Raw genomic sequence first — 11223 nt, 5'->3', positions numbered from 1 at the left:
GGCTAATTTATCTAACCCTCCCAATTCATCTACTTCCCCCACACCACCTTGTACTTTGTGGTCTATCTTTTGTACGATGAATTGGGATAAAGTCCGAAGCGAAGACAAGTGGTTCAACCCACGTGGCATGTGGCTGAGTGAGTCACACCCATCAATTAAGAGGTGTCTAAGGTTGACCAATTTCCTCAAATCTCTTGGAAGTGTTTAAAGATTCTTGCAACCAGAGAGTTTAAGAGTCTGCAAGTTCAACAAATCCGTCATTGAATTCGGCAAACTCTCAAGGGATTGGTTTTCAGAAACATCAAGAAATCTTATGTGCGTCAACTGACTCCCCAAAGAAGGAGTAACATAAAAATCCGCAAAGCCCAAATCCAATGCTCGACAATGCGTTAACTTGGAGAGGAACTTATTATATTCTTTTGGGGATAAGTTCTGTACAGATGTTCTACTTTTCAAAAAGAGAAATGTTCGTAGTTTGGTTGCTTCGAGTAGAGACATCACTTTCTGTAGTGGGAACGATTGTGAAACAAATGATGCGTGTCGAATTCCTCCACTGATCCAGTCTTCATTACGATTAATCATCTCCAACTCGCCTCCTGCGACTTTCAAGGCAAGATCGTGCATGAGATTGTGTATCTTGAACATTTTCACCTCACCAGTGTAATCATCGACCGCTTCAACTTCGAGGAAGGACCTACTCAGTAGTTCTGAGACATAACTATCCCCGGTCTCTTCTAGGTCCTCGTTCCCCTCCAATGAGTCAATAAAGCCTTGTGCCATCCAGAGTTGTATCATTGTTTGTTTATCAAAGACAAAATCTTTTGGGAACAACGCACAATATGCAAAACAATGTTTTAACTGCGACGGAAGATGATCATAGCTGAGCTTGAGGACTTGCATAATTCCATCATCAATTTCTGGTATTTCTGGAAATCCCTGCACTTTGAAACGAAGCCATATATCCTTCTTTTTGCCGTACAAAAGGTATCCCATAGTTCTAATGGCAAGGGGAACCCCAGTGCATTTTGTAACTATATCTCGACCCATCTCCTCCAGTTCCGGGTCTAATGATTCTGTCCAATCTCTAAAAGCCATTTTCCTGAATAAGTTCCAGGACTTATCTTCAGATAAGCCACGTAGAACATGGATAACTGAATTCGCATTAGTGACCTTTGCAACTTTGTGGCTACGAGTGGTTACAAGTATCTTGCTTCCCCATGAACCACCCATTAGCAAATGTCGGAGCTCTAACCATCTCTGGCGATCTTCATTCCATAAGTCATCCAAAACAAGCAAGTATTTATTCCCATCTAGTACCTTACGAAGGAGACTCTGCAACTGGTCCTTAGATTTATTCTCGATGTCTTGAAGATTTCTCATCATCTCAGGATCCTCTTGAAACTCATCGAGGGCAGGGGCAGATTTCAGTATTCCTTTGATGATCAAATCCTCATCAAAGACGTCAGATACACACACCCATATCTTAAGCTTGAAACAGTCATTCACCTTGTCGTCGTTGTATACCAGCTTAGCAACCGCTGTTTTTCCAATTCCTCCTATACCGACGATGGAAACAACCGAAACACTCTCTCCGGAGGAGGAATCAAACAAATAGGCGATGATCTCCTTCTTATCCTCTTCTCTACCGATAATTTCTTCCTGGCGCACAAAAGAGTGAGTCATCCTCCTCCTCACAGTAGCAATAGTTGACTCACTCAGATGCGGCTCTAAATGGAAGAAGTCCTTCTCATTTGCAATCTGATCCAGTCTCTTCCTAATTTCCTTAATCTTATTAGCCACTTTGAGGCGGTGTGTTGATTTGGACAAGAAAACACTTACCTTTTTCGACATCTTGTCGCCGGAATTGACTTTTCCCCTTAGATTTTGTGTTACGACATCGTCAAGCAAGTCCTGTACGTCGTACAGCACGTCCTTGAGCCTACTGAGCCAGAGCTTCACCCGGGCGTCGTGCCATTGCTCCTTCTCGGCATCCAAAAGCACAGCTCGGATCTTTTCAACGGTCTGCCTAAGACGTACGAGCTCATCTCTCGCTCCACCTCCAAGCTGGATCTCCGAAGCGATGATGGAACTGGCCAGTTCCAGTACGTCCGTGGCGAGGTTGAAGAGCACCGCTTCCGCCATTTTCAATATAGCCTACCTTCTTCTGGTTTGTGTGGTCAACTTAAAGGGTTTCATGCCTCGTCTGTTACTACGTTTATATGAGGAAATCTAAATTATGGCAAGTGGGAATGGGAATCGACCAATGAGAAGATAAGCACGTGCAAATGTCACGTGGTGCGGAGGACGCGTGGGGTCCAGAAAAACTGCGGGAGGGAAAGACCCAAAGGCCCCCGTGGGTCAAAAAGCAAAGCAGGTTGGCCCTGTTTTGCTTTAAAAATGTGGACGCTAGTCTGGTGGCAGATTCGAGGACACGTGTCGAACTGACGCACATTGCGCGGTGGTTTCGGATTTCAAAAGTCGGACCATGCACATGATGGAATCTTTCCCTTTTAATTTTTTATTTACGGTAGACGAACACCGTTAGTATACCTCCACGTGTACCTCCACGACAGTAACACACTTCTGTTCACGCGAATAGAAAATATACATAAATCAAAGGTTTTTTTTTTTTCTGGAAACATGAATCAAATATTAATACCACAAAAAACTCAAAACGATATACCTATAATAAATTTATCTCAAATTAATTTTTTGACCACTAAAAATCCTAAATTGGTAATTTTGTGATAAATTTACCTTTCATTAGCGGACCAATTTGAAATTTTTCTTGGACCTTATGAATTTTCACGTGAACTTGCCACGTCAACATACTACATCACCATGTGTCATCCATATTAGCAAATTTAATGGTAAAATTTAACGGAAGGTAACGAAGGGTAAATTTGTCACAGGTGTACCAGTTTGGGTTTTTCGTTGTCAAAAAATTAGTTTGGAGTAAATTTATTACAGGTGTATCAGTTTGAGGTTTTTAATGGTCAAAAAATTAGTTTTGGATAAATTTATCATATGTGTACCAGTTTGGAGTTTTTCGTGGTATTAACCCTAAATCAAATTTGCTCCAATTAAATACACTTCACACATGTCATGAGACTAAAACTATTGTCTATCGATAGAACAAATTTGTTTACCAAAGTTGAAGTTTGGGTATGCACCAAAGCCTACGGCCTGATTGTGTAGTGATTTTTTTTTTATAATAGGAAAAAGTTCAAGAGACTATTAATTTGTCTCTTCTTATTTTTTCTCCCGGTAAATAGACGAAGTCATCAGCAGGCTTTTCATTGACCTGTGTTTGCACTGTAGTTTTAATAACAATTCGAAAAAATAAAAAATAATATGAAAATTTTAATTCAGGGTAAAATTATCACATATGTACCAGTTTGGGGTTTTTTGTGGTAAGTTAAGGGTAAAATTGTTACAAGTGTACCAGTTTGGGGTTTTTGGTGGTCAAAAAAATAGTTCGGGGTAAAATTGTCACAGGTGTACCAGTTTGGGGTTTTTTGTGGTCAAAAAAATAGTTTGGGGTAAATGTGTCACAAGTGTACCAGTTTAGGATTTTTCGTGGTATTAACCCTAAATTAACTCAATAAAAATGGAGATAAGAAAGACAAAGTAATGAAAAATGAGAAAGAAAAAGCCAAACTTAGATGCATCCTATAATTAATTTAAGAATCTTTTTGAAAGAAATAAAAATACGAAAAACTGGGATTCGGTAAAAAAAAAAACTAAAAAAGCCCACTTGCATTAGTTCTACACTCGCGGCTCTCTCCGTAATCGTTCACCGAAAAATAACCAACTTTTTTTCATTTTTGAGACAACCTCAATCTATTTCTTTTTCCTTTTATATATTTATTTAATGTTGTACACGCGCAGTAAGATAAAAAGAAAGATTGCATATTCTGGCGAAAAGAAAAAAGAAAACGGTAAAATTAAGGCTTTGGAGAATGAACGATAAAATCAGCAACGGAAAGAATCGAACTCGAATCCTCTCAACCAACAACTTTCGGGTTTTCATCTTAGCAGACTTCCATAAGCATCTGGTTCTCCACTTGTAGTCATTTTCAATAGGGTTAATACCACGAAAAACCCTAAACTGGTACACTTATGACACATTTATCCCAAACTATTTTTTTTGACCATAAAAACCCCAAACCGGTACACTGCGACAATTTTACTCGAACTATTTTTTGACCATCAAAAACCCCAAATCGGACATCTCGTGACAATTTTACTGAACTTACCACAAAAACCCCAAATCAGACAGTATGTGACAATTTTACCCCGAATTAAAATTTTAATATTTTTTTATTTTTTTCGAATATTTATTTATTATTTTTATTTTTTTCCTTTTATTATTTTTTTTTTATCTTCAACCTCTGGCCGGTCGCCGGTCCGGCGACCGGCCAGAGGCGGAAGCCGGCGAGGGTCGCCCTCGCCGGCGTCGGGCGAGGGCCGCCCTCGCCGGCGTCTAGTGAGGGCTGTCCTCGCTTGCCCAAGGCAAGAGCGATCCTCGCCCGACTCAGGCGAGGGCGACCCTCGCCTGCGTCGGGCGAGGGTTGCCCTCACCGGCGTCGGGCGAGGCTGTCCTCACCCGCCTGTAAGGGCGCCTCGCCCGACGTAGGCGAGGGTCTGGCCGCCCGACTCAGCGAGGGCGACCTCGCCTACGCGGGCGAGGGTCCGCCCTCGGCTTCCGGCGAGGCACCTCGCCTAGGCGGGCGAGACACCTCGCCCGAGCCGGACGAGGGCCGCCGACGCCGGCGAGGGCCGCCTCGCTAGATCCGGCGAGGGTCGCCCTTGCCGAGTTGAGCGAGGGCGGCCTCGCCGCTGGCTACCGAGGGCGGCCCTCGCCGGCTTCCGCCTCTGGCCGGTCGCCGAACAGGCGACCGGCCAGAGGTTGAAGTGAAGAAAAAAAAAAGAAAAGAAAAGAAAAGAAAAAAGAAAAAATTCAAAAAAATAATATTAAAAATTAGTTGGGGTAAAATTGTCACATGTGTACCAGTTTGGGGTTTTTTGTGGTATGTTCGGGGTGAAATTGTCACAGGTGTATCAGTTTGGGGTTTTTTATGGTCAAAAAAATAGTTTGGGGTAAATGTGTCATAAGTGTACAAGTTTAGGGTTTTTCATGGTATTAACCCTTTTCAATATAGCCTACCTTCTTCTTGGTCGTGCGCTTTAACGTCAAGCGTTTCAACCCTGGGGGAGTTGTCGACTCTTTTTGACCTGCCATTGGAGGTGGTGGCAAAATCAAATTCTGGCAAATGGGAATGGAATTGACCAATAAGAAGATAAAAGCATGCGCAAATGTTATCTCCAGAAAATAGGGACTCAAGAAAAAAAAAAGAGAGGAAAGACCCAAAAATTGTGGGTCACATCAGCCACAACCCCATATGCCTAGTGTCCGAATTAATCCTGGAATCGGGTCCGAATTAATCCTAGCATAGGATCGGATCGGCCTAAACTAATTGGTTCAGGGCTGATTCTAGGAAGAATCAGTTCGGTTTCAGTTCCACGAATCTAGAACCGATTCAACCAGCCCGGTTCTCAAGTTGATACAGTTCAAACCGATTTTAAAGCCCCTTTTAGAAACCTATAAATACTTTTACCCAAGAATTGAACTACGGTCTTCAACGTTAACAAATAACAACATAATTTCTTAACCAACGAACCTGTTTTTTTATAGTGAAATGGTGCAACTTTCATTATTTTTTTATAACAATTTGGTTTTTTACTCGAAACATAAAATGGGCCTGTTCTTAGAACTAGTATTCGAACTAAAACTGAGGGTCACAAGGTCGGTTCCCAATTCTAGGTGGAGAATCCACCCATCTTAAAACCGATCACCCCAAGATATCGTCACCCCTACGATCTCTCTCTATCTCTACTTTTTTCCTTTAAACTTTTAGCCTGTTATGTTTAATTTTTCAATCCTTTTTTGATGTGATGCTACATAGGATGGAAAAATTAGTAAAAGGGTTTGCCACGTAAACTTTCTATTCATCGGAAACAAACGGAAATGACAAAATACTTAATGGTATGTTTTGTGCAAACTTTAATGATATTGTTATCATTATCTCATCCTATCCATTTCAAAATGTATACTTATATAATGGTGTTAAGAAGAGATATTGCTCTAATTAAGTGATATCATGATGCGGGAGCACCTGATTTTATGGAACAAACCTTTAGTTCCAACCTTGTTCCATCGACTGGCCATGCGCAATCGGTTTTCATCCAAGCAAAAATAAATTTTGGTCACAACTTGCTTCGATGGGTCAAGAATGAAGATATCGACGTAGAGGCTATTGACCAATATATCAATTAAAGAGTTGTCGATTCGTCCCTTGCCGATCCAGTACCGATTCACCAGACTAGTTGACGATTTCAAAGATATATCGATGAGAAGCTATTCTGAGCGATTTCCTTGGATATTTGTTGATCTTTCAAGATAGTTATATTTTGGTCAAGGCCGGTGAACAAATTTCAAGGCCAAGTTTTATGAGTCTTAATTGTGATGCAGTTTTCAAGAGTCAAGGTTCTATTTCCTAGGACTTTAACTGCTTTCTGAATTCCCATGTCTTTAATATTTGGGTAGTCCCATGTCTTTAATGTTTGTCTATTTCCTATGTTTTAATTCATCTATAAATAGAGGAGAGTTCTCAATTGTAATGCAGACATTTTGATCATTATATAAGAATCCTCTTTGAATTTCTATCTCATTCGTTTTACAGGTTCCTCGGTGCCGAATCAAACAATTATTTATCCTTGGCCAGTGGAGCAATCCTTTACGCCTTTGCGGTGAGCTGTTATTATCCCGGTTCTTTATCCTTGGCTGGTAGCTTGTGCCTTCATGCTTTGGTGGTGAACCTTGCTTATCCAATCCATCTCAATACACCCATCCATACGCTTAACAAGGCAAATTCCCAATTCTAGAATCACTAGTCCAACACACACATCAAATTGGTATCAGAGCTCAAGGATGGACTTGTTTTGAGTGATTCTTTCTGTTATCCATCTCATATTGAAAATGGATGATTTGGTTCAAAGATGCTTGACTTTGGAATAGGCACACAACGAAAAGGTAAGATCGTGCCATAACTGAACTCCAGCAACAAATGGAGCGAGTCCTCAATCTTCTGGAAGATCTGGTGAGACAAGGACAACCAGCAAAGCATCCTGATAATCAACTTCGACGTGATGATTCAGATTTTCTTCAAAATTCTAGTGACGAATCCACCAGAGGTAACTCTAGTAATTCTGAATACCAATTCCAGAGGAGAAGAGTGAGTTACAAGGAGAATGATCGTGAAATCAAAGTGAAGGTACCTGAATTTGAGGGCAATCTCAATCTATATGACTTTATCGATTGGTTGCATGCGATCGAACGAGTTTTTGACTTCAAGCCATACTCGAATGAGAAGAGATGTAAGGTTGTTGTCTTGAAATCAATGAAATATGCTTCTCTTTGGTAGGAAGATCTAAAACATCATCGAAACAGGGAAAGAAAAAGAAAGATCAAATTTTGGGAAAAACTAAAAAAAAATTGATGAAAAAGAGGTTCTTGCCCAATGACTACAAGTTAGACTTATTCCTGAAGCCAAATTCCCTCAAACAACACGAGATGAGCCTTAAAGAATACACTAGGGAGTTTGAACAATTCATGATGAGGTGCAAAGTTCCAGAAGTGCAGGAGCAAACCATAGCTCGATACCTCGGTAGAATGAATCGGGAATTGATCGATACTTTCTTGGTCCTTCGAAGGAAAGTGTAAACCAGAAATAAAGGTCAAGAAACAATTAAAGAGCAGCAAGAGGTTTTCTGCTAAACATCAATAAATGGAACATCCTTCTTTAAGGATGCTTCCTCAAGCAAGACCAAGAGTACGTCAAAGAAGGATAGGGAGAAAGAGAACTTTAGAGTTTGTCAAAGAACTCCACAAGAAAATTGATGGTGAATTAACAAATGCTTTAAGTGCCATGACTATGGACATTTGCAAGCTAATTGTCCTAACCGGAGTGTTATGACTCTTCAAGAAATAGGAAGATCGACTTGGAGCTTGAAGAAGTGAAGGATGATCCTGACCAAGAGGTTGTGGAAGAAGCTGATGATGGCAAGTTGTTAGTTATCCAGAGAGCATTACACATAGTAATTTCTCCAAAAGCGGATAAGCAAAGGGATAACATATTTCAAACCCGTTACACCATTAATAGGAAGGTTTGTACGATGATTATCGATGGCGGGAGCTGCACCAACATCACATCCATAACTTTGATCGACAAATTGAAGCTTCCAACATCTAAGCATCCTCAACTGTGCAAGCTTCAATGGCTTAGTAAAGGAATCGATCTTAAGGTAACCAAACAAGCTGTCGTGTCTTTTCCAATTGGGAAGAATTACCAAGATTAGGTTCCATGTAATGTCATTCTCATGTATGCATGCCACTTATTATTGGGGAGGCCTTATCAATAAAATAGGAAAACTGTGCATAATGGTCATAAAAACGTTAACTCTTTTCACAAGGGACATGCATTACCCTTGCACCTTTGAATCCGTCCATGATCCTTTAAAATCAACCTAGGGTGGAAAACACAAGTAAGAGTAGCCTTTTTTTGAATGAAACATGGGTTGAGAGAGCCATTAGCAAACAGAAGAATGTATTTTCTTTGCTCATGGTCGAGGATAAAAAGAGAGAGAGGGACCCCCGCATCCTAAAATGCATTCCTTATTAAAAGAATTTGAAGATTTGTTTCCAGAGGATTTGCCACCTGGATTACCTTCCATAAGAGGCATTGAGCATCAATCGATATGATCGTTGGTGCTTCTTTACCGAACAAAACTGCTTATCGATGCAATCTAGAAGAAACAAATGAGTTGCAAAGACAAGTCGATGAACTTATCAACAGAGGATATATCCGAGAAAGCATGAGCTCTTGTTTCGTTCTAGTCCCACTCTTGCCTAAGAAGGATGATGGTTCTTTCAAAAATTGTGTAGATAGCCAAGCCATCAACACCATCACCATTAAGTATAGGTACCCCATACCTAGACTTGATGATATGCTTAACGAATTGCATGGTTCTACTATATTTTCCAAGATAAATTTGAGGAGTGATTATCATCAAATTAGGATGCAAGAAGGACACGAGTGGAAGACGGCATTCAAAACTAAGGAGGCCTCTATGAGTGGCTTGATATGCTATTAAGACTTTCCAATGCTCCAACTTCCAAGCACTCTCATGAGACTTATGAATGAAATTTTTCATTCTTTTATTGGTAAATTTGTGGCCGTCTACTATTTGTCAATCCTCAAATTCTAGATTCCCATACCCACCCAAAACACAAAAATCTAGGATTTGAATTAATGTCCTTTCATTGATTTCTCCTAAAGAGTAAAGATTTTGTTTCAACTGGAATTTGGTTATTCATCATGTACAAGGATCCCCGCTAAGCATCTATAGCCGAATGGTCCGAATCAACTAAAAACTAAACCATTCAAACCTTAAGCAAAAAAAAAACCTTAAGCAAAATGTTAAAATAGTTTGCACGGAGACGTAATTTTATCTTTTCAATGTACGGTTTCACTTATAGGTTTGTGGATGGCACTTGCCAGTCAAAATTGAGCTATGATTTTGGTATTTGCCCCTTCATTTTCTATATCAAAGAATTGATAATTATTTCTACCATCAATGAGATACTTTTATAGATAGCATATAAGAAATTATACGAGACTCTAAAAGTACACTAAAAACAATGAGATAAAAAAAAAAGTCATGCACATTGAGACACCATAATATTTTTTTATAAACACTTCATGATAATATAAATTTTTGTTAATTCCAAACGAATTTGTGTCCTTTAAATTTTCTTTCCTTATATTATGTTAGTCATTGATCTAATTTAATTTCATCTATTTAATTTTTGCATTGAAGAATGTAATTGCGATTTTATTTTGGAAAATCTTTAAAGAGGTTTTTTTTTGTTTCATCTTATCATCCTATAAAATTATGTGTGTGTAAAAGGACAACTGATAGGAAAAAAATTTAGTGATGATATGCACAATAAAAATAGAAGCCTACATATATCTAACCGTGGTAAAACTTTGTTCATGGTCGAATTTTTCTGCATTCTATTTGACAATTAATTCATAAATTTTCTCGACAACTTAGAAAAGAATTAGGTTTTTTGAAAATTTCTCTATTCGACAAAGTTAATATGAATAAAACTAAAACCTAAAAAAAGAAAAAAAAAAACAAACGTAATTCTTTTAATATGCATGATAACGTTACACCCAATTAATTTTTTTAATAAAACGCACGTGACATTGTTTTTTTTTTTTGGTCAGTCAACACGTGACAAGCATAATCATTGATCTTACCTGGAAATAATAAAACTTAAAAAGGAAGTAAAGTGAATTAATTTGGGGTCCCAATCTGAATTTCATTTGGATGATTAAGAGCAATTTCGTTTCTATAATGAAATAAGACGGGACTTAGTGATTTCGGGAGCGAAAATAGTCCCATCCTTTGAAAATATATCATGTTGAAACATCACATGGCTTTTCACTTGTAATAATTTCAGCTCAAACTCAGACTTGAGCCTACACTCGAGATTTAACAATACGACAGAACAAAAAATGATAATATAATTTGTACTTTTTTGCTACAGATATATAAACACGTCTGGAAGTCGTAAAATTTTAATTACTCTATTAAATTAATGAGAAACTTGGTCCGACGATTTCTAAGTTGGAGTTTGACTTAGGCTTCATTTGTTTCACAAAAAATAAATGATTTAGAAAATATTTTTTTTAAAGTAATGGCTTATATCTCTTATAAAAATGAATGAACATATTTTTTTTATCATCCACGGAAATATTAAATAGAAATTGTAGTTGGTTATGAAATCATTTTTATTGACCAATTATTTCAAGCGATACGAGCGATCTTTTTAAGGAAAATATTTTCTAAATCATCCATTTTTCATGAAACAAACGGAGCATTAAATTCAATGTATTGAGGTGCTTGAACCGGAAGAGATTTGAGTTGAATTTCAAAGTACTTTGCTAACTAAGGCCCGTTTATTTCGTGGAAAATGAACGATTTGAAAAATATTTTCCTAAAAATGATCGCTCATATTGCTTGAAATAATTAGCCAATTGAAAAAACTCTTATTATCGATAATAATTTATGTTTAAATATTTTCGTGGATGG

General features: G+C 38.5%; 1 protein-coding gene across 1 annotated transcript; it reads right to left on the bottom strand.

Moving 5' to 3' along the window:
- Positions 1-204: 204 nt before the first annotated feature.
- On the bottom strand, positions 205-2168 carry LOC115683558 (putative disease resistance protein RGA3). The gene has a single exon (XM_056318593.1). It carries the CDS (start codon positions 2140-2142, stop codon positions 205-207), a length of 1938 nt encoding a protein of 645 aa, XP_056174568.1. The 5' UTR covers positions 2143-2168.
- Positions 2169-11223: the final 9055 nt, after the last annotated feature.

The sequence above is a fragment of the Syzygium oleosum genome, unplaced genomic scaffold, assembly GCF_021117445.2.
Source record: "Syzygium oleosum isolate NSW1041296 unplaced genomic scaffold, Sole_v2.1 Sole_v2.01, whole genome shotgun sequence".
Taxonomy (NCBI): Eukaryota; Viridiplantae; Streptophyta; class Magnoliopsida; order Myrtales; family Myrtaceae; genus Syzygium; species Syzygium oleosum.
This window is presented reverse-complemented; position numbering and strand designations above follow the sequence as displayed.